Source organism: Phymastichus coffea, unplaced genomic scaffold (assembly GCF_024137745.1).
Source record: "Phymastichus coffea isolate CEN01 unplaced genomic scaffold, Cenicafe_Pcof_1.1 PCOF00003, whole genome shotgun sequence".
In the NCBI taxonomy this organism is placed as follows: domain Eukaryota; kingdom Metazoa; phylum Arthropoda; class Insecta; order Hymenoptera; family Eulophidae; genus Phymastichus; species Phymastichus coffea.
Genome location: NW_026706814.1, coordinates 10,071,310 through 10,096,131, shown reverse-complemented (window position 1 = coordinate 10,096,131; position 24,822 = coordinate 10,071,310). Strand labels below are relative to the sequence as shown.

Below are 24,822 nucleotides of genomic sequence, written 5' to 3'. Positions count from 1 at the left end.
ACTGTTCGCCACTGCTGCTACACCACCCGCAGCAAGAAGTGCCACGCTCAAAGGATACACTCTCTCTCAAGAAGCCCAAGGATTCTATTTCGAAAATCATCAAAGTTTCCATTGATCGTTTTAAAGGACTCTACAAAGTAAAAAAATTTATAAAAGTAAGTTTTATTTCTAATACTAATTTTTTATTTCTTCACCTTTCACAATCCATTTTTCCCAATTCCGTATCGCTCGGTCCTCTCGTTGAAAAACGAGTTGGATAGAGTTGATACAATAGTTTAACGCTCAGAACTTGGATCATTAGGATCTTTATAGGTCTGAGTGGAATCTATAGTTGATAATTCTCTGTGCCTTCCGAAAAGATTGACGCTAGAATAATCGATTTAGATTCAGGAATCAGAAAAGCACCCACGCCGTGTGCATCAAATTTTTCTGTATTTTAGCCAACATCAATCTTTCCTTACCCGGGTAAAGTGAGAAATCACAGCCCAAAAAGGATTAGAAATCTTCACCTCACGAAAAGTGAGACGTAACAAGGCTGTAAAATTAAAATTTGTCTTTTTTAAATAGAAAAAAATAAAATTAAAAAAAAAATTTTAACCACTGAACATAAAACCATAATTATAGAAGATTTTTCATATCTGAAATTCTAAATTTTTCATTTCATAGATAAAAGCTATGGAATCTCATGCCAAAAAGTAAGTTGACTTCTAAATGATCTTAAAGGTCATGGTCAAGATCACCGTTAAGTAGCTATAGAAAAATCCTATAACTTTTGTCCGAAACATTTTTTACTAAAATATAGTCCTGCTAAGTTATTCCGCCGTTTTAGAACTTTTGGATCACCCTGTATGTATAGAATTATTTTATAATAAACATTTACTTTTTAAGTATCTTTTTATGCATATTACTCTTTTTCAAATGAGCACTTATTAATAAACAAACAACCTATTCTATTATAACCCGGGTTAGATTTCACTCGAGGGGAGTGTGGACGTGTCTTGGATGTGAGCGCGAGTTTTGGTGAGAAAGTTAAAGAGGAAAGGTGTTTGAGGAGAGAAATAGAGGTGAAAAGAACGTGGAGGCGGAGGAGGAGTGGAGAAAAGAGAGAGAGGCCTTGAGAAGAGCAGGAAAAAGCAGAGAGAGAGGAATGAAGAAAAAAAATAAAAGTTGAGTTTAAGAGAGAAAATCAGAAAGCGGGAAAGGCAGGCAGAGAGGAGGGGCGGTAAGAAGTAAAGGCAGAGACAGAAAAGGTAAGACAGGGAATAAAGGTGGGATCACGGGTAGATATAGAGAGTCGAATTAAGGCGTACGGGATAGGATGGAAAGATTTGTGACAACAGAAAAATTAAGAGATAAAGGTGGAAGGTTGGATAAGAAAGGCCCAGAGGAGGAAAAGAAGAAAAGAGTAAAGGTGGTGAGGGGGAGAGATAGCGGGGAGGGGCTGAGGGAGAATAATAGAGGAGAAATGAGAGAGGCAAAGAGATGCAAGAATGAGAGAGAGGGAACCGAGATGGATGGGGAGGGGGGAGAAGGATTGGATAACACGATAAGAGAAGTGGGAAAAAGTAGTGGTGCAGAAGATATAATGGAAAAGATACGGACAGATATAAGAGAATTAAGAGAGGTATGGGAGAAGAAAAGAAAAGAATGGACAGAAATGTTTAGAGAAATAATGGGAAAAATGGAAAGAATGGTGGCAGAGGGGAAAAGAAGAGAAGAAAGATGGGAGAAGAAAATAGGAAAAGTTAGGAAAGAACAAGAGAGAGAGAGAGAAGAAAGAAAGAAAGAGACGAAAGAAGAAAAGGAAAAAGCAGAACGTAGAGAAAAGAAACTGCAGGAAAAATGGGGAGAGAGGATGGACCAGTTGGAAGAGGAGTGCGTGAAACTAAAAGAAAACATAGAAGGAGGAAACAAGAGGCAAAGAGGAACAGAAGTAGGCAATAAGGAAGAATTAGAGCATATGAGAGGTAAAATGGATAGAGAAAGTAGGATAAACAATATAATAGTGACAGACTTAGAGGGTGAGTTAAGATGGGAAAAGAAGAGAGAGGCAGAGGTCTGGTTAAGGGAGGTATTAGAAATGAAAGGAGAGATAGTGAATCTGAGAAGAATAGGAGGAACAGTGGAGAGGGATGATCGGAGAGAAAGAAGAAAAAACATGTGGCAAATTAGATGCGCTTCATGGGAACAAAAAGAAGGAATTATGAAGAAGAAAAAGAATCTGGCACAGAAAAAGATATACATAGATCAGGACTGGACGTGGAAGCAGAGAAGGATAAGAGAGGAAGTAAGAAGGAAAGCGAAAGAAATAAAAAGTAAAGGTAAAGAGGTAAAGATGTGGCATAACGGGGTGAAGTCAGAGGAAGAAGAATGGTGGTGGAGCGAGAGTGAGGGAAAAATAGTAAGAAAGGGGGTGGAAGGGTTTCGAAAACAATAGGGATAAAAGAGAGAGAGAGAGGAGAGAAAGAAGAGAGAGGGGAGAAAGGCAGTAAAAATACTATTCTGGAACGTGGCGGGGGTGAGGAGCATGGAGGAAGACAACTGGGAATATGTTAGGGAATTTGACATAATAGGGCTAACGGAAACATGGGTGAAGAGGCAAGGGGCAAGAACTGGTGTTGAGAAGCAACTGAAAGGGTACAGCATAGAGTGGAGGGACTCAAGAAGGGAAGGAAGAAGGGGATAGAAATAGGGGGAGGAATCATGGCAGTAAGAGAGAGGAAAGGGATGAGTAAGGTTGAATGGAAGAAAGAAAGGACAAGTGAGCAAATAGTAGGAGAAATAAAGTTCGGAGGGAGGGAATACATGATAGCATCGGTGTATATGCAACATGAGAGGAAGGAAAACTATGAATACCTAAGCGAAGAGATAGAGGAGAACAGAGGAAAAACAATAATTATAGGAGGAGACTTCAACGCAAGAACAGGAAACGAAGGAAGAGAATGGGAGACAGAAGAAAACCTAGAAGAAATAAAGGCCAAGGATAAAGTGTTAAACGCAGAGGGAGAAGAAATGATAAAATGGCTAGGAGAAATGGGCTTAGTGATAACGAATGGGAGAAAAGAAGGAGATGAAGAGGGAGAAATAACATATATAGGAGCGAGAGGAATGTCAACGATAGACTATGTAGTAGGTAACGAGGAAGGTGATGAGGCGATAAAAAGGGTTTAAATAAAGGAGAGGGTAAAGTCGGACTACTTACCAATAGAGGTGGAATTGGGAGACAAAATAGCGGAAGAAAGAAAAGAAGAGGAAGAAAGAATGATAGACGACTGGAGCGAAGAAGGTATAAGGGAGTATCAGAGATGGATAGACGCAATAGAGGGAACAGAAAAATGGAAAGATATAAAAAATAGAGTGTACGCAGTTGTAAAAAAGAAGATAAGGAAAAAAAGGATAAAAAAAAAGCTGGTGGAGAAAAGAATGTAAGGCAAAAAGGGATAGGGTGATGGCAGAGTTAAATAAGGTAAGAAAAGGGGAAGGAGACAGAAGCAAATATTTAGAAGTAAAGAGAGAATACAGAGAGGAAATAAGAAAAGTAAAAGAAGATGAGGGGAAAAGAGTGGCAGAAGAAATAAGAAAAGATAAGATGAGAAGAAAATTCTGGGATAAAGTGAATGGCAATAGGAAGAAAAGAATTGGATTAGATGAAAATATAGGAAAAGAAGAATGGATAAAGCACTTCAAGGAACAATTGGGAGAAAAAGAAAAGGAAGAAAGCAAAGGGTAAGAAACCGAAGACAGCGAAGGAGAGGAAGGTGAAGAAATCAAAGAAAGAGAAGTAAAAGAGGTAATAAGAAAAATGAAAAAGAAAAAGGCGACAAGAGAAGATGGTATAGCAAATGAAGTGTGGGTGGAAGGCACGGAAGGCTTGATAAAAGACATGACAAAATGCTTAAACGGAGAAGGATATCCGGAAGAATGAAGAAAGGGAATAATAGTACCAATATATAAAAAAGGGAGGAAAGAAGAAGTAGGAAACTATAGAGGAATAACGCTGATGGATACAGGATATAAAATATATGCGAAAATACTGAGGAAAAAGCTGGAAAGAGAACTAGAAGCTAAAGAAACGCTAAGCGATACGCAGATGGGATTTAGGAAGAAAAGAGGAACAATGGACGCAATATATATATTAATAACAATAATAGGGAAGGAAATAAGGGAAAAAGGAGGAAAACTGTTCGTATTCTTTGCAGACATGAAGGCCGCTTTTGATAAAATAAAGAGGAAGAAAATATGGGAAACAATGAAAGAGAAAGGGATAAATAAAAAAATTAGGAAAAGAATAGAAGAAATATATAAGAAAACAGGGAGTAAGGTAAAAGTTGGAGGAGAAATAATTGGGGAGTTTGAGACTTACAAAGGCGTAAGGCAAGGATGCCCTTTGAGCACCACGCTATTTAATCTTGCCTTCGCCGACCTGGAAGTGAAGATAAAGCAGGTGCAAGAGGGAGGGGTAGTGATAGGAAAGAAGAAAATATGGACATTAGGATATGCAGATGATATAGTGATGATGGCAAAGAGTGAAAGTGGAATGAAAGCAATGCTGAAAAAATTAAAAAGATACCTGGAAGAAAGGGGATTAGAGTTAAATGTAGGAAAATCAAAGATGATGAAATGTAGGAGAGGAGGAGGAAGAGAAGATAGAGATGGTGAAAGAGTACAACTACTTGGGATATGTGATAAGCAGAAATAACGGAAATAAAAAGCAGATAAAGAAGGTAGAAGGGAAAATAAATATGGGACTCGGAAGGCTATGGGGGCTAGGAGACCAGCTATTTAGAGAAAACTGGGAGCTAAGGATGAACCTGTTCGATGCTCTGGTGAAAAGCGTGATTATGTCTGGAGCAGAAATGTCGGGATGGAAGAGATATGAGGAAATAGAGAGACTACAACTAAAATACATAAAGTGGGTATTAGGATTAGATAGAAACACGCCAAGTTATCTAATACGATGGGAAACAGGAAGACAAGAAATGAAAGAAACAGCATTAGAAAGAGCAATGAAGTATGAAAACAAAATAAGAGAAGAAAGAGATGGCTTAATAAAAAAAGAAGCATGGAGACAATTAAAGAAAAGGGAAAGAAATGAAAAAGATAAAAAGGGTAAGAAGGAGGAGAGAGAGGAAAGGCTGGAAAAAAGTAAAATATACAGAGAGAGGGAAAAGGGAGATGAAATGAGGGAAGAGTTTTGGTAAGAAATAAGAGATGAGAAAGATGAAAAAGAACTAGAAGAAAAACTAGAAAAATCAAATTACATAAACGAGTGGAAAGAGCTGAAAGAAGAAATGAAAAGGTATAGGTTAAAGGAAATTCAAGGAGGGAAGAATAAAAGGCCTGCAAATAAGAGAAAGGTTTAGGTTCGGTAATGAAACGAGAGGAAGCAGGTATTGGGAAAAAGAAGAAAATAAGAGATACAGAATGTGTATAAAAGGGGAAGAAAATTGGAAGCACATGGTAGAAAATTGTGAAAAAAGCAGAAAGGAAGGGGAAGAATGGGAAAAAATAATAATAGGAAGCAAAGAAAAGATAGCGTGGATGATGGAGATAAAATGGGAAAGAAGAAGAAACGAAGAGAAGAAAGAAAAAGAAAAGCAAGAAGACGAAGCTGCAAGACCCTAAGGAGAGACGGAAACAGAAGACAGAGAAGCAATACTCGCAGACACATCTACACACACATACATACACACACATACACACAAAAAACGAATATACGCGCAAACATAAACATACACATGCACACACACACAAGACACAAGTAACAGCAACTACACAAACGAAAGGAAGCAGGTATTGGAGGATGGAGCAAAATGGAAAAGAAGAAGAATCGAAGAAGAGAAAGAAAAAGGTAAACTAGAAGACAAAGCATAAGATACTAAGGAAAAATAAGTGAGGTTGAGGAAAGGTAAGGCAGAGGGAGCAATAGGATACAAGAAAAAGGTGTCAAAGCCTTAATAAGGAGAAAGATAGATGAAATGATTAGCAAGAAGGAGAGCAAAAGCAAAGGAAAGGCAAAGGTGAAAAGGCAAAAGAAAGTAATAAATGAAAAGCTGAAAAGAAAATATGCAAGAAAGAGAAAAAAAAAATAAAACAGAAGAGCGGAAAAGATAAAACATAAGGAATAATAAAAAGGAAGGCAGATCTTGGAGAGAGAAAGAGGAAGAGAAGATTAATCAGAAGAAAAATGAGAAGAAAAGAGGAACAGACAGGCGCAGAAGACAGGGACATAAGAGTTGCAGACACACCTACAAATACACATATTTATACAACACACGCACACACACGCGCACGCGCGCACTCACACACACACACACAAAACACATACATAATCAACTATACAAACTAGATACGAGACACAAATAGCAATATAAGAAATGTAAACCAAATGTAACATATAAGTTGTAAATAAATAAACTAAACTATTATAACCCGTAACCGCGATGAAATGTTCAGCACAAATAACGGTAATGACTTTCAGATGACCTTGAACCTGAATAAAGTCAAGCAAAGGTTAGATTTGGTTTTAGCACACAAAAATAGAAGGGGATATGCTAAGTGCTATTTTTTATTTGAACGTTTTGTACCACCTTCAAGTCAACTTGAAACTGAGATGACGGGGACAAAATAGCAATATGCATTGAAGACAAACGGAGGTCAGATTCGGGTTTCAGCGTGCCAAAATTCATGGGAATATGTGAGTCGTTTTTTGTTATATTTAAGTTGCATTTTGTAGTCCTGTATTATTATTCTCATACTTGATATGACTCGATCTTACTATTAGTAGCAAGCCTGGCAGTGTTAATGTTGTTAGAAGATGAAGAGATTAAGGGGAGCCTCAAGTGAAATTGTAATATAGTGATAATTTATTGATGCGGAGGTGATTGATATGGTTTTATATGTAAAATTTAACGAGAAATTCAATGGTACAGTCCAAAAAATCTAAAAACTTTATTCCGTGTTTGTCAAAAAAAAATTTTGGTTTCAAATTTTTAATTCTTAACGTTTACTAGCTAGAAATGAACAATACGTCATATTGTTCAGAATCATTCAAAGAACCTGTAAAACAATTTTCAGTCCGAAATATTAAATATCGCGGGACTAGTTCCATTTTTATTGCCGACTTAATTACCACTCGGCCGCGTTGTCGTATGTGGACACTACGAACAATTGCGCAGTGCACTGAAGAATCTATGTGCAAAGTGTTTTCAATAAATTTGAATTCTTCTTTCAAAATCGACCCTTCAAAGGAACGTGCTCCATGGCGGACAGTTAATCTTTGGAACGACAAGTCTGAAACAAAAAATCCAAATAGGTTTTGAAAAGGAAGTCGTCTTACACAAGAATTAACCAGAAAATTTGAAAAATTAAAAAAAATGGCGAACGTTCAAACAGAAAGTTCAAAAATCGACCTTTTCTCCGATATCTTTTTGACGCTAAAATCTTTTTTTCAATTTTTTAATCAAATTGTGGTCACTTCTTGTAAAGAAAGCTTAAACAAACAAAATGCTTTGAGATTTATTTAAATTGAGTGAGTAGATTCGGAGATTACCTGTGCGCCAGTTGAAAAAAAGTGATTTCAAGAAAAACGCGTTTAAAGCTTATTAAGAACATATTAAAAAAAAACGATTTTTATAGCTTACTATCAGTTAATCGGCAATACCTTAATCATATAAAAGTAACGATACAAAAGAACTTAAAACCCATAAGAAAGTAAACAATATGGATGTAAACATATAACCGGTATTTTGGAGAGAGGAAAATATTTTAAAGCCTTGCAACCGATAGCTGCGTAAACCACCTGCAGCGAGCCGAGAGCGCGCGTTCACTAAAGTTGATATATCTCATTTTTGGCTTCGAATTTTCATATAACATTTTAGGGAATTATTTTTGAAGTTCTAACGAATCGAAATCCGTGAAAAAAAATCGATCTTTTCAAAATTCTAATAAGTACTAGTACCTTAAGCTGCAATTTTTTTTGAAAAATTTTTTTTTTGAAAAACATGAAAAAAAAATCTGTTAGAATTTTTCAGACTGCACATAACTAGAATACACATTTTACGTATAAAACCAAATCAATCACTTCCGCATCAATAAATTATCATCAGGCTGAAATTTTACTTGGGCTCGCCTTAAACGTTGATGAGATATAGTATCACGTCCGTGGAAATGAAGGTAACTCTAGACCGCTAAACTTAACAAAAAATGTGCAAAAAGCACAAATTTCAGCGAGCCGTCGGAAAGACTGCAACAATTTACTCGACATAGAGTGAAAAAATAAAATTATAATCCAAAATATTTGAAGAGAGAGCTAAATAATATGTTATTTGGACGTTTACCAGTAAGGGAGAAAGAGCGAAAGAGAAAGAAAGAGATTGACGGTGCATGGTGGTACTTCGCTCAATTTGTTGCGCGAGTCACCATGACGGTCGTATGCATGAATTTTTCGGTATTGCTGGTCAAGTCACTTGAAAGTCGGGAATTCAGTGTAATCATTTCTTCTGTTAAACAATTCAATATATTTTTCTATTCTAAATAAAAAAGCTCGAATATAGATTTGCCTGCGAAAGGCAAGTTATACAAGAGGCAAGGTGTCGATCAAATACTGCATATACTCTTCTGTTGTTACATTGTACAAGATTATAATTGTATATAATAATAACAAACCTGTTCACAATGATCACGTAGAATCATAATGCATTCAGCCAAAGTGGTTAATGGTACTTGAGGAATAAACATTTGTTTAATTACATGAGAAGTGAATAATCTAAGCTCATGGCTGCACCATACAATAAAAGCTGCAAGTTATAGTAAATAAGTAGAAAGGTATTTTGCTTGGATTTTTAAGTCACATAATTTACCTGAGGTACAAGTTGTATGCGGAAAAAATATTTTCAAGAATTTTTGTGACATTTCAGAAATATTACTGAAGACTATAGCACTCATTTGTTTTATGTACGGTAGAATCGATCCTTCTCTCTTTACGCGCCTTAGCCTAGCCTTCAATACCGCACTGCATAATCTTAGATAAAGCTGACATGCTTGCGCACTGTGATTAAGACGAATAAGTAATTTAACAGCTCTTCTGGCGCTTCTCAGTCCTCCTCCTTGAAGAGATTTAGCTTCAGCGCTCATTTCTAATTCTTTTCTCAAAACATTAATAAGAGAATTAGATCTTCCATGAATTTTTGCTTTAAGATTACAAAAATTTTGAGTAGTTTGCATATTCTGTATATAAGTTTTTGTTCGGTCTAGTAAATTAAAAGCATCATCGAAATGACGTTGAGCTATGCAAGAATCTAAATCTTCTGTAACTTCTAATATCCATTCCGGAAGAAAGTGGCAGTGCTCAGCTTCTATTCTATTCTCTGGAAACAAAAATTTATATAGGTAAATTATTAATAAAATTAAAAATCCTGTAAATATTGATGTTATGAAGTGCTTTTGCAAATAATGATTTGCATTAATAAACTTAATTACTTGCTATAGATAGACGCTTAACATTTAATGAGGAGAAATATTAAAAAAAAATTTTTATACTCACAATAGTTTAATATTTATACCAGTATGTTTAATTATAAATTAAAACAAAATAAATATCACGCTTAAACAATTGGTTTTTATAAAATTATAAAATAAAATTATAGTTTTTATAAAGGTTAATGTCGCATCGCATTGAGTCAAGTTAGTTGTGCAACGCGAGCAACCAAGTAGGAGGAAGAGTAAGCGAGAGGGAAAGAGAGAGAGAGAGAGAGATTAGATTAGATTAGATTAGTTCGTTTATTGCGCCAATGAGGTGGAACCCCGTCTGGCAGTTTGGAAAATGTACATAACAAAATAATAACAAAATTTAAACATGACAAAAGAGGAGATGCAAGGATGAAAAGTGACGCATTTGACTATTTGAAGGAAATGAATTACGTGAAACTGTGTGAGTAGTATATACGGTGAGCAGCGAGTTTCCAATGGCATTAACAGTAAACACTAAGAGTATATATGTAAAAATAAAAATAGAATTAAATATGGAAATATAGTAAAATAAAATATATAAAGAACAATATAAATGAGTTATCAGATAAAACGACAAAGTTAACAATAATAAAAGATGAAAAATAATACTAAGATAATAAAGACAATAAAGGTAATAGAAAACAATAAAAATAGTAACAACAACAAAATACTAAAAGTAGTAAAAAATAATAAAAATAGCAAGAGTAGTAAAGACGCGAATGGCACCTGTTTTACAGAAGGAAGGTCTGAAAAGAGGAAAGGTATATAGGTGGATCGACGTGCGTTCGGCTAGAAAATAACCATTCAATTAGCTATTTCATGAACCATAGGTCGATAGAGGGGTAAGTGTGGGACGATGGATAATTTTGGGAGAACGCGGCTGGATTGACCCTGTTTGGTGTGCGAGTATAATCGAACAGTGCCGGTACCGGCATTAACTGCTCGCGAGTCGCCCTCTCAATCCATGCTCTAGCCTCGTAGTTTAAGAATAGATCACGGGTCCAATCCCTGAAGTTAGGGATCCGATCGGTGGAGAACAGGGTCACGCTCAGTGAGTTGAGTATTCTCTGAGCAAGGATAGCAAAGGAATGGTTCCATGCCTCAGTTCGAGGGGCCTTGTATTCAAACGCCGACGGCGGGTGGCGACCCGAGCGCCGGATAATGACACCATCGAGCAGGACAGACAGGTTTTTAGCCAGGTAATGCGGCGATTTTCTGGACACAACAGAGTAGGCCAGAACGGCAAGGGCTCTATACCTATTTGGGGTGAGGGATAGCCAGCCCAGGGCTAGTCTATGGTGCGTGATGTGGCTATTTAAGGATAGAGAAGGTATAAAAGGGATCCATCCTATTACGAAGCGTACGCAGGCGTTTTGTGCAACTTGAAGCTTAGACGAGCGCTCTCCATCAAGCTGAATACAAACCACTGAGAGGTAATCGAAATGTGGGAAAACGAGTTGCTCGACAAGAACTTTTCTGAGGGTAGTCGAGAGAGATTTCCTGTGGAAACGAAGTGAAGCCAGACAGCCGTATGCCCTCCTCGTCACGCTTCTCACATGTTCGGACCATTTTAACGTGGGAGTAAGTGTCACGCCCAGATTACGAGCATTGGTAACATAGTCGAGTGGAACCTCGTTGATGGTGATCTTCACGATGTCATTCAAGTTAATAGCCCTAACGTACTGTTCACTGCCCAGTATCATGACCTTGGTCTTGGTGAGGTTCAGGGAGATACCGTTTCCTAGTGCCCAATCCGCTATAGCCTGCACATCAAGCTGCACCCTCCCCAAAGCCTCCGTAAGGCTGCTAGGATGACAGAGAAGATAGACCTGCGTGTCGTCGGCATATAGCATATAGTTCATGAAGGAGAGAACAGAGGGCAGGTCCGAGATAAAGATTGCAAATAGCAATGGTCCCAGAATACTACCCTGCGGTACTCCAGTAGCGACCCTGAGCCAATCCGACACCCTACCATCCTCCCCCATAACAGCCTGAAACCTGTCAGTCAGATAGCTAAAAAACCATCCCAGGACAGTGTCAGACAGGCATAGGTCCCTGAGCTTGACCATCAGACGACCATGGGGGATAACGTCGAAAGCCCTGGAGAAATCCAGCAGGACGAGGATTGTAATTTTACGCTCCTCAATAGCCCTGCGGACGTCATCCAGGACACCCAGGAGAGCTGTCTGGGTGCTGTGAAACCGCACGAAACCCGCCTGCCGTGGATCACGCAGCTTGTGGCGGTCCAGGTAAGACGAGAGTTGTAAATAAACGAGCCTCTCAAGCACCTTTGATACCTCAGATAACCTTGCTATCGGTCTGATGTCCGATAAAAGAGCGGGCGAAGGTACTTTGGCAAGAGGGGTGATGAGAGACCGTTTCCAGGAGGTAGGGAAGACGCCGCACAGTAATGATTTGTTCACAAGATGCGTGAGAGATGAGAGACAAGAAGAGGAGACGAATTTAAGCATCTTGACAGACAAACCATCAGGACCGAATGTTCTGGATGTGGACGAGTTTAGTGCATCCATGACCTCCTGGCAAGTAACCTCACGAAAATTGAATGGGGAGTGGACGTGAGGAGCGTTTGGGGGACTCGCTAAAAGGGCGTCCAAAAAGTCACGTGTCAATGGAGGGGACGAGTTGACTATGTTGGCAAAGTGGGTGTTTAGTACGGCTGGAGAAAAAAATTGAAACGGGGATGGAAGAGCGCGCCTTGTGACTCCCAAGTTTCGTAACTCTCTCCATCTGGCCTTGCTGGTGGCTGCGGAAGACAGTCTGCCTGAAATGCAGGAATTTTTTGCAGAGTCGAGGGCATTTGAGACATCGTTGCGTAGTCTTCGATACCCAGCGACGTCACTGCCCGAGCAGGTGGAGGATGCCAGTTTATAGGCAGCGTCACGCTTTTTCATAAGCGCAAGAATGCTCGAAGTCACCCAGGGTTTACGCCTAGAAGACAACTTGATGCACCTAAGAGGGGCTACCTCGTCAAAGGATTTTATGAGGACTTCAGTGAGAGAGTGCACAAAGTTGTCAAGGGGATGCACGTCGGCTTCGATCGACGGGTCGAAAGAGTGCTGCAGTCGTGTTGAAAAAATGTCGACCAGATTCGAGAGAAGGCCCCTGGGGGTCCCATTTAAGGCCGCTTCGTCCACCCGATTCAAACTGCGGGACCTAATGACTCTGGTGATATGATTGTTAGTAGCGAAACGATAGGTGAGCGAGATGAAATCATGATCAGCAATAAAAGGAGTATCAGACTTTCCAAATGTCTGGATAGCATTTAGGTCTTTCACTATGAAGAGGTCAAGAGTAGTGTGGGAAGGGGGATTTGTATCAAGACAGTGATGAGTGGGAGCAGTGGATACGAAGTGGAGGTTGTGCAGGTCAACGAGAGATCTCAAAGCTCGAGCATCTGGCAGAGAGCTGGAACCTAGGTCTGCGTTAAAATCACCGGTAATGATGACATTTCCGTACAGAGGGAGGTAAGTGGCCAAGCAGTTGAAAAAGTGTGTGGGAGAGCAAGCAGAGAGACGTCTGTAAACCACCGCCATCAAAAGCTTGGTGTTGTCGGACTTGATTTCACCCAGGATGAATTCAGGCGTGTTATCGAAAACTGAATCTGAAGTAGCTAGGAAACTGAATTTAAAGTGAGATCTGACGTACAGACCAACACCGCCACCCTGCTTTCCAATTCGGTCAAGCCTGAAAAAATTGAAATCGGGCAGAGAGAGGTGTGAGTCAGAGATATCAGGTGAGAGGAAAGTTTCGGTAATGGTTATGACATCAAAATGTGTAGAAATGGCTTGTGCTTCGAGAAGAGCAAAGTGACGGGGGGAATTAAGTCTGTTTATATTGATGTGGCCGACAACGAAGGAAGCAGAGGGCGGGGTATGGTCCCGGATTAGTTGGCATCATGGACCAGAAACTGGAGGAGATGAAGTTGGGATGGCTTGAGATAGCTGGGCCGGAACGACAGACACTGTCGGGCTGAAACAACCGTCTGTCTTGCTAAGTTGCGGAGCCGGATTTTTTGGGATGAAGGCAGTAGGTCGCGATTTGACAACCTGGGGCGCGAAGTTAAGGTTGAGTGGAGCATGTCTGCGAGTGCCGATCGGAGTGGCAGCCACTGACATGGCACCAGAGCGCGGAGCGGCCTGGGCAGGAGGCTGACCAGGAGGCACAGGCGCGCAGGTGTCAAGGTCACTCTCCGACGTGATTGGGATAGGGGTGGAACGTGTGTTCTCCCGCATATGGACGACCATCCCCGAGACGAAAGGGCGCGCGAAACCCAGCTCACGACTGCGCGCGAGTACCTTTACAAAGAGATTGTGGATGGGCTGCGGTAACAGCTGGCGGATGAAGACGGGATTTCCGTGACCGCACTTAAAAATGTCCCTCGCCGTCTTCCCAGCTAGATTGCCCGAGAGCTCCAGTATGACATCACGCACCACCGTTGAGTCGATACGCACGACGAAAGTGGACGTAGTAACGGTCGGATTTGGACGAGAGCGAGTGGCAGTCCATCTTCTGGTGGCCACTATGCGACCACCAGCGTTTGGACAGCCAATCGCCTCAAAAAGCATCCCGGCGGCATCCTTCAGCGAACCCTGGAACCCCTGCGGTAGGCCCATAATAAGGAGCTCGGAACGATCCTTGAGACCCACCACGGACTGAGGCTCTTCACCTCGTCGGCAACACGATTGACTTTAGTCAGAATGGAGGTCTGGGTGGCTCTGATCTCGTCCCGAAATTCAGTGAATTCATTATTCACGAAGCCAGAAAACCATGCTGGTGGTTTGTCGCCCGTGGTAGATGCCATACTATCTAGCAAGTGGGTTTGGTCCTCACTGGAGGGAGAAACAGTGGGAAGGACGGCCGATCGATCAGCACTACGGAAGTCACTCCGGGATTCCACTCTCGACGTCTTCGATGGGAAAAGCTCGTAAGGAGATGCCTGTCTCTTACGGCCTGAGGTTTCGATAAAAGGCAAAGTACCAGCAGAAGCAGAGTCAAATTGGGTAGAAGAAGGGGATTCCAAAAAAACGCCACCGGACTGACGAGAGTTGGCTAAAACCGCGGACTGAAAAGAGCAGGCACGACAAGTAAGGTCGCAAGTTCAGGATTTGAGGTTAAATGGAAACAGTGACGATGGAAAGATCTGACACAGGACTCGCACCGCAAGATATTAGCACCCAGATCACTCAGCGCTTCACCACACTCGGCGCATGAAGACAAGACCATTTGTTAAAAGTGAAAGGTTTGAAAATTTAAAACTAGTTAAAACAAAAAATAAAAATTCATAGATTGTGTCAAAAAGTTTCCCATATCTTCTCTCCGGATCTCAAAACTATGCAAGAAACTGTAACAAGTGAGATAATTTAAAGGACCGATCGACACGACAAATTAAGCAGTTTGAATTTCGCGCGAAAATTTGAGTCACTGACCAGTCATAAACGGTAGTTGTGAAAAGTCTGGATTTAAAAGATTTGAAAATTGGCGCCTCAGTGGCACCAACTCAGTTAGTTAAGGATCAAAATTGGCGGGAGACACGGGAGTAAAATGATGCCATTTACAAGAGACGGTAAGGGAATTCGCAAATTAACCTAGAGATGATTGAAACGCAAAAATAAATGAGTAACTTAGACGCAAGAATGAAATGAGAGAAAATGATTGATGACGCGAACGCAGAAAAATTACATTACAAATTACGTGAAAAAGCAAGAAAGTAAATGCGATTTGACACAGTCGATAGAATAAAATTAAAATTAAGATTAAAAATAAAATTGTCTAGCGTGTAGATTGCGCTAGATGAAAATACAACAGTATTAAACTAAATAAAACAAAACAAGATGTTGTAAAATAAATATAAATTAAAATAAGCTTAAAATTAAAACAGCCATCGCGATGACTGAGCGCAAGAACAAATTAAGTGAAGAGAAGTGATGCGGCGAAGAAATAGCACCGGCTATGAGGAGTCTCTCCGAGAAGATTCAAATATGTGGATAACGGTAAAAATAGTTGACACTGGTACTTAGCAGCAAAAATGTTGGAAGTGTTGCATTCGGTGAGATGTGTAGTGTGTAGTGTGTAGAGTGTAGCGGTCCTGGAGTGGAGGCTGTGTTGTTGTTTGTGTTGTATGCAGAAGTGTATAGATCAAAACTCGTCAAAATTGGAGAATTGATGAAGGTTATGTTGTAACCAGGCAGGCGGTTTATTCATTCACTGGCCAAAAAATTGACTGAGAGCCAAGAATTTTTAGCAGGAAGTGCAGTGGCCAGCTGGACGAACTAGCCTGCAAAAATATGCCGCTCGAGGAAGTGGCAAAATTGAGAAAATGATTATTAAGGAAGAGAGCCTCAAAGACCAGTGTGTCGCTACTCACCGAGAGAGAGAGAGAGAGAGAGAGAGAGAGAGCGAGAGAGCGAGAGAGAGAGAGAGAGAGAGAGAGGGAGACTAAGCTTTGAAAAAGTAATTACAATCGTTCGTAGTTCCTAGAATTGATTTAGCGCGATCGCTTTGTCTGTCGAAATCTAACAAATCGCTCGTTGTGCAGAAATGCTTTTTCTTGATGAACCACCATGTAAGTTTATCACAATCCTAACATCACCTCCAAGGGGCACGCGAAAGCTGTCTCTTGAGCACAATCGCCTAACTGCCTGCTATCTTCCGCTCTCTCCATTCACTAATCAGATCCCTTTTTGTTTTCCTCCAGCGCGTGTGCACACTTAGCCGACCGAAGGCTAACTTTAACTATCGCGCCTGAGCTCTATTCTTCCGCAATAGCTTTCTCTGCGCGAGGTCCGTATTATGAGCTGACCATCGATAATCGATTGAATGATTCGTCACTTACCAATTCACTAACGTCAGCTCGCGCTGAAACATCTTCTAAATTTTCGACACATAATTAATTATAAATGATTATTTATTGCTGGCTTCAGGAAGAGAGAATAACAAGCTACAAGCCGCTCGTTATATTCCCCTTCCCCAGGGACTAGTTGCCAGAGTGGTACCAGGTCGAAACCTGGTCTCTCTCTCCAAGCATGCGAGGATAAATAGTTAATGAAAATTATTAAAGCTCGAGAACTTAGAGCAAATAAACGCAATAAGGAGGGGGTCGATTCCAAAGGGAAGGAAATTTACTCTCTCCTTTACAAAAGAACTTAAATGTTTATTACGCAAAACCAAATAAAAAAAATACAATAAAATAACTTAAATAGTTATATTAGGAGTATAACTCATAATTAATCAAACATTAATGCCGTATATTAACATCGTAAATAAATACGTTTGCTTACTTTTGTTTTATCGTGACGTGCAGTTCTTTACAATGCGTCATGCGCGTTCGAGTGACAATCTCTTGCAATTAACAAAAATAACGAAAGGAGGCGAAATCGCTGAGGAGCGCTGATACTTAAGCGTGCACGCTTATAGGCTGCCCCTGGACGCGAAGTTCCTCTGCTGAGTAGGCGTAGGGTGGCACGTGTTCTGATAACCACATCGGATGGACGTAGAAGTTCGGACATTTCATAGAGCGGGAGACGTCTATCAATTGGCAAATGCTACAGAAGCGAATATCAGATCCTTGCCACACTGTTCCGTCCGTAGGGCGTGCTGCAGGAAAATGAATCCTGAAGCTCTTCGGGGTGTCTCGATGGGCGAGAAGATCCTCGGTAGGACACCGTGTCTTTCGACTCCCGGGGTTATGACCATCGGCGAGACAGGTCTTGAACCATCGGTTCCTTGAATCAGGCCGCGCTCGAGTGAGAGGGTAAGGGATTCCTGATCTCTTGTTAAACTGCGCAAAAAACATTCCGTGGCGAGGATCCTCGAACGAGCGGTTTAATTGCCGCATCTGCGCTCTCATTGTTTTCCATCTCCCGGAGCTTAGCCTCCACAGCTTCTTTGAACACTCACTTCTCCTCCTCGACGAGACGACACGCCAGCCACTCGCATCGCGCTTTAGTGAGATACGACTTTAGGTCCAGCTCCCGTTGGATCTTGTTAGCGTAGTCGCCTGCCAGGCGCCTCGCTTTCGGCCCATTGACTTCAATAAAGTCCAGGACGTCGGTGAAAACCGCAGATTCATCCAAACACGAGGCCATACGAACAGTCCGAGCGTCCTTGGTTCGTTGGAGGATATCCTTCCAAGTTTTCACCAGAGCTTGGGGTTCATAGACCACACATTGGGCGACCTTTATCGTCCGGATCATTCGGGGAGATCGCTGAAGGGTTAGCCCCAGAGACTCCTGCAGCCTCTTCTTCTGTGAAGGGTTCCTAGCCATCCTCTCCTAGCGTTTCCGCTTCCGGAAGAAATATTTCTCCGACAGGAAGAAGGGGAGGAAGATCGAGCGGTTCTTTCAATTCCACTTTCTCGCTGGACGCTCCTTCTCCAATCGCTTCAAGCGTATCTTCGCCCACGTCGCTCTCGGCACTCGGCAGCGACTCAGTTTCGGCCCTGATAGTCGTTACCGTGGTGATTTCTGGAGAAACGACCGATCGCTGTGGTTCCTCTTGCACTGTTTTTTGTATATATTCCATCTGGAAATTTTATAACATACAGGAGTATTCCTTTTGGTTAATTAATTAGGCCCAAAAAGAAAAGAAATCAAGCACTAAAAAAAAAACAGTTTATTAGTTCAGCAGTAGCAAGGTAGAACAAATAAGTAAAATTAGAGAAAAATTGTAATCGAAGCAAGTAAAAGAAAGTAAAAGCATTATTGGATCGTTCAAATTCGATTAGAACAAAATCTCCTTGGGTCAGCGAAAGGAAGAAACTTTTTCTTTCTTTTCGGTCGACCGCACTTTATCGACGGCTTGGGGATCGCTTCTCTGTTTTCCGGTTCCGTCTCACATTGTCCGTCGTCTATAGAGACCGAAGAGAACAGAAATTTACGTTTTCCCTTCGTCCCTGTCTTAACATTCATTTTCGTCGTAAGTCGTAAATGGCTACCTTGCCTATATTCTTTCCTTCTTCCGTACTTAATTGGTAAAAATTCATTCCCAAACGGGCGGCCATTATTTCTTATGACCGAGTGACTACATGCCGTCCCATCAGTCCGACTGGAGCAACTTGTTATACCTTCGTCTGGAAGCAAACGAGGCAGTTGCAAACATAATGTGCTATGTCTCTATGCATGCCAGGCCAATAATATTTCAGCGAAGCTCACCTCTGCGTTTCATAACGCCTTAAGACATTTCTAGTATGGGTGTTCTAAGGGTTTCTTCAGAACCTTCCTAGTCCATTTCAAGTACCAAGAGTCCTTGATTTGAGTAGACGCTCGGAGCGAAGTTAGGGTGGCGGCAGTTTCTTCATTCTCTTCGTACATTCCTGACAAGGCATCGGGAACTATGTTTTGTTTACCTTTCCAATGTACAATATCGAACCTGTAAGATTGTAGAATAAGCGACCATCGCCCCAATTTGACATTTGGATATTTTGAATTGCGCAACCATTTTAAGCTGTAATGGTCGGTTATCACCGTAAAATGATATCTTTTTATATAAGGACGGAACTTTTCGATCGCCGATATTACCACGAGGCACTCTCTTTCAGTTACCGAAAGTCTCCACTCAGTAGCGCTAGTGGTCGACTGGCGTAACAAAATAATCTGTCCTCTTCTCCTACATGCTGCAAGAGGACGCTGCCTTATCCGGAATCGCTAGCGTTACATTCAACCATGAATGGAGCTATGAAGTCTGGCCGAGCCAAGATAGGGGCACTGGTGATCAATCCTTTACTGAGCTTAAAAGCGTCTTGCTTCGCTTCAATCCACGCATACTTAGTGTCTTTTATCGTTAACGTGGTAAGCGGATCCGCTATGCTCGTAAAATCGGGCAAGAACTTCCACGACACCATGCCTAGAATCTACGTAATTGTTTGAGGTTTTTAGGCGGGGATAGTCCATTATAGGGCGAACCCCATCCCTGTTGATTAGGAGACCCAAGTAGTGTACTTCAGTTATACAGATGCATAATTTTTTTTGATTGACGGTTAAGCCAGCTTCTTTGACCCTATGGAGGATACATGAAGCCATTTAAGACGATCTGCATAGGTCTCGGTGGCTATGATCAAACCATTGATGTAGGCTAAATCTCGGGCAGTATTAACATATTAGCTAACATCTGGAAGGTTGCACGTCCTACGGCTACTCCGTAGGGCCTAGGATGCCTGGATGTGTTCTAAAGTGTTCTAAAGGTAAAGTGACCTATTTGTACAGTTAGCCACCATCGAGAGTATGCTTCAACCAGAATGCACCTCGCAGTACATTGGTCTTACCACAGCGAAATCGCTTGATTATTCCGCGCCGGTGTGCGGATAATTTTCTTTGATAACTGAGCCTGACGATCTCCTGACTCGGCGTTAACTGAGGCCCTTGAAATTAGGGGAGCGATACGGACCCCGTCTACTCGCTCCTGTCGGCGTTTTTTGGTGGTTCATTTTTCGAACTTTCCGGGTAGTTTAATTGTAGCCGGGCCAACTACATTTCTAGCAGAGTAACTTATCTGCATTCGAGCCAAGAGTTTTATTCTTATTGCAATCTAAGCGAGGCGTTATAACTTTCATCCCATTTTAAGATCATTGTTCGCTTCCTCATTCACCTCTAGCGTTCCATCGCCCCCTACTTCTGCCTCATCGGCCATGACTGTCATATCCTCTTCCTTGAGTACTCGGTGGCGCAACAATCTTCTTTGAAGTTGGCGTGGTATCAATACTAATGATAGACAAGCTCTTGGGCAGAGTAGCTGTAAACTCCTGCTACCTTCTCAAAAAATCATTATTGAGAGATTTCTCTAATTCAGACTCCGAGAGCACAGTGGTTTTCGACACTGAAGCGATACTCACCTTTAACTTCGCAGTTGTCTTAGCCTTAGGCTTATATGCTTCTTCTGGCAGTAAACTCTGCTATATATGAGAGTGTTGGCACACTGTGTATTGCCGTGCGATTTTCAACTCATACTTTGCTTTAGAGTGAATACTTCTTTCCATCTGCCGCTTATCCATCCTGCTGTGCCACTGCCTTTCTCTCTGTCGCTTTTGCCGCTCTCCTTTCTCTTTGTTTTCATCTCCCTCAATGCAAAATTTGATTTTATATTCAATTTTGCAGAGCGGCGAAGCCTTTCTGCTGAATTTGTTCCCGGATTTACAGGTGATGCTCTAAATGTCAGTACCAATGAGGAGTTTTTCAATCTTCTTTTCAAAGATGAAATGATCGAAATTATCGTTGAAAACACGAACATAAAAATTGAAAAAATCTGCATGCTACTAATAGTTGAAGAAAAAATGGACGTAAATGAAATCCGAGCTTATCTCGGCGTTTTATGCTATGGTGGATTGTAGAAATCATCTAACGTTGATGATAATCGGCTTTGGAGCCAGGCAAATGGTATTAAGTTTACAGGTGTGTTTTTACAAGAAACAGATTTGCGTCTTATCTGCGTTTTGACATCAAGAGTTTAAGAAATAAAGAGGCCAGATTCGCTCCTGTTCGCAAACTTTTAGACATTTTTATGGACAATTGCAAATGGTAGTACACACACAACAATCAATGTACCGTCGATGAGCAACTTTTGGATTTCCGTGGCCGTTGCATTTTTCGAATGTACAGCAAAGATAAACCCTATAAATATGGGTTTTAAATTATTAGTCTCGACGATGCTGAAACTTCTTATATGATAAATAATTTTCGAAAAATGTTATGATATGTAATATATAGTGTAGTAGTATAAATTTAATACTCTTATTTTTCATTTCTAGATCTTTGCACTACCATATCTGGGTAAAAGTACTGTTCAAAATGTAAGTGGAGAATCTGTTCCAGAGTACTATTTTCGAATTACGATTGACAACTAGTATACATCGATACCTTTGCTTCAACGTATGCTGCAGGCACCTCACAATTTGAAGATAACTGGCACAATAAGGAAAAATAACTGAGAGATTCCTGAGGAATTCAAGAAGTTTTCAAAGCGAGCACCAGATACGAAATTTTTCCATGCAGAAGATTTGACGCTCCTATCTTACACGCCGAAAAAGAAGAGAAGCACAAAGATTTTGCTTGTCATATCTTCTTTTATGCATTCTACGGAGATCACCGACGACAAACACGTCATGGTGAAGTACTACAATGAAACGGAAGGAGGCACAGATAACTATGACAAACCGTATCATTCCTATATTGTGAGTCGAAGGACAAAGAGATGGCCGCAAAGATATATGTATGGAATGATTGATCAGGCTGTTATCAATGCAAGAATTCTACTAAAGTGTTGAAATAAAATTGAAGGTATTAAAGAAAATACGTCAACTGTCGTTTGTCTTGAAAAATTGAGCTATTATCTTGTAAAACCACTTCTGTAAGAGAGACAAGAGAGACTGACAGTTAGTACTTTGCGAAGAGATATAAAGTATGATGGTATTGCTGATATTTTTCAAGTTGATATAAAATTTTTAAAAATAAAGTCTGTTGCATTTCCAACAGTGTAAAGATGTGTATTTTACTTTAGAAAAATTGATAAAAAATCTCGTATATGGTTGTTGTGTGGCTGGCTTCTTGTAACGGTCCAGTCTGATTTGTCCCCCTTTTTTTTTCTCTCTGCAAAGTAGCAACCCTTCATACACAAGATAATCAAAGAAAAGCGGTAATTGAGCGAAGGCGCTTTTCTCACATATATGCAAATGTGTTAGGGCAACTTTGCGAAAACATTACCATATAAGGAGCGTGACGTCACGACCGTGGGAAATTTATTGTTTACAATAGCAAATCGACAATTATAAAGTTTTTCGAATGAACAAAAGTATTTTTTAGTCAATTTTGATGCGCTGATCCTGAATTTCATGTTGTTATAACTCTCAAGTCGGTATTTATTAGTCAAATTTAATTTACAAGTAGATAGTGTTAGTTATTTTGCAATAAATAATTATATTGTTAATTCGAGTATGCGATTACGTCCGCGACGTATTGAAACAGAGAAGCAAGAATTTGACACTTTGATAACTAATTATTCACTAAGTTATCAATAAATAAAAAATTTATAATTTTTTTAAACAATTAAAATTAGATATCGAATAGATCGTACGTATCTGTAAAATTAATGATTATGATTGTTACTAATTTGCTGATTTTTAAATTGTTAAAAAAGAAATTTGAAACTCCGTTTTTTAATTATTATTCAAAATTAGATAGCTACATTAATCATTTTTAACTTGAATAACGTTCCGCTAATTACAAGCGATTTTTTCATGTAAAAGTTTTCCGTAAATTTATTGTAAAATTGGCATAATTTGATTATTGAATTGTATAACTTATAACTTTAAAATGCGATTTTTCCTCGAGAATCAATTTATGTTAAAAAATTCGTCATTTCATATTTAATTTTTTAAATCATAAAATTGCAATTTCGATCGAGCCATTTTGCGACAAAACATGTGCAAAGTTTGTATCAATTCCGAAAATAGCGTTGTAGGGGCTACCAAGCGTAGAAAGGAGCCCATTTCGCAAGTATAAATTCGCTCGTCGCTGTGGCAAGAGGATTCACTATCCTACCTTGCTTAGCAGCGCGAGCACTGTTAGAGAAATAAAGCCTCAGCAATTTCCCGAGATAAATTTCTTATTCAATGGTTAGCCTGCTAACTCCTATCCTATAGATATCTAAGCGCTCAACTCATGAGACTATCTTTCTCATGAGAAAAAAGTAGCCTTAGATATCTGGCTACCTCAAATACTATTACTGTTGAGAAATTAAGTTGAGTATTGCTTGCGGCGCTGTCGGGCCTCTCCCCGATAGATGTGATCACGCTCAATTGCATTTTAAGACAATTCATCGAGTTAGAAAGTCTTGGGTTTGCTACTCGAAAGATTTTTATATATCATTCAGAATACACGCGTGTCAACTTCTTGCTTTTCTCGGAGACGCGATTGCGAATTCAATAGAAAGAGTCCGAACTATTGTTTTGATAACGTGAGATAGATTCGAACGTTACATTCTTTTTCGTTCAAATCAAGGAATTCATGGTAAACAGTTGTGACATCATGGCTTAAATTAAACTTTACTTAAATTAAATTCATTAAATTACGTTAACATTAAAAGTAAATGTTTGGCCTCGTCTCCTGTATGTATAATTAAGATAGGTCGAATCTTGCTTCTTGCTAACTCACAACGCGATTGTTGATACTTGTTTTATATTTTGATAGAAGATCACCTTCAACTACCGGTGCTTGCTGCCAAACTAAAAGACTTTTCAGAGGGATTTTCAGTGCCCTTTCCAAAGGACTTTCCAGAGGATTTTCCTGAGAATTTTCCAGGGAAATCGCTTGTGACTACAAAGACCTGCTATTAAGGCGAGATAAGTTTCCAGTAACTTTCCCAAAAACTTTTTCAGTGAAATAATCAGTCATCAGTGGCAGTGTTCTAACTCTTGTCTTTAAGTCTGCGACTTCTCAACTTAATCATTCAAAATCTGTTTTGTTTTTTCTCTTATTTTCACCAAAATTAAATCTGATAATAACAACGTTATATTAGACAGTCTTGATCATGAACATGTTGGTCCTTCGAGCCAGATATGAACCAACGACCTATGGATGCCAGGAATCAACTGATTAGGATTCTCCCAGCAGCCGGGATCGATCTCGATAAATGGTCATCGAATCGTACTGTACTGCTGATGTTTCCACTCAGGATTTGCCGCTAGTTGAAGAAGATGTAGTGTTAATGTTGAGGCTTCGCTAGCAACCACGTGTAGAGATGCCTTTAGATTCCGGATCAAGGACGAACATCTTATCTCGCCAACCACCAAAAGGGAGCTTTCGTCAGTAGTCGCACGCTTGTTTGACCCAGTAAGCTGGTTGGGTTCAGTCCTGATCCAAAGCGATAAAAAATACAGGCCGGAGCCTGAACACTCGCTTTGCCAGTATTCTGTTTGTCAAGGACATGCTTGCTATTGTTGTAAAGATTGTGTAGACATTTTGTGTTAATATTAAGTTTAATTTCATTTCTATTGACAATTTTAGTCATCCAATGTATCTTGAATTGTATTTCATACATTTTTGTGTGACAAAACTTCTGAAATGTATGTTGAAGTAATAAAAGTTCATATATAATTCAACATGCCTGAAAGTTGATTTCTTCACAAAATTCCTACCTTCGTTTCTCAAAATGAATACCTTTTTGTAATAAACCGTTAACAGACTATTTTTTTGTTTAAACTATCATTTTTTAGGAGTATCCAATTAAATTTTCAGCTTCTTAAATGAAAAAATAAAAATTTTACGATTCTTTCGTAAAAAAAGCTAATTTTTGGATTTTCTTTGT

General features: G+C 40.0%; 1 protein-coding gene across 3 annotated transcripts in view; it reads right to left on the bottom strand.

Moving 5' to 3' along the window:
* LOC131664129 (exocyst complex component 8) overlaps positions 1-24,822 on the bottom strand; it is a 315,864-nt gene that overhangs the window by 116,336 nt on the left and 174,706 nt on the right. For all 3 annotated transcript variants that reach the window (XM_058935031.1, XM_058935013.1, XM_058935022.1), the window contains 2 exons: positions 8,862-9,368; positions 8,668-8,798 (listed from right to left, as the gene is read on the bottom strand). In XM_058935031.1, coding sequence (XP_058791014.1) covers positions 8,668-8,798; positions 8,862-9,368 — 638 coding nt within the window. The remainder of the gene's footprint in view (positions 1-8,667; positions 8,799-8,861; positions 9,369-24,822) is intronic.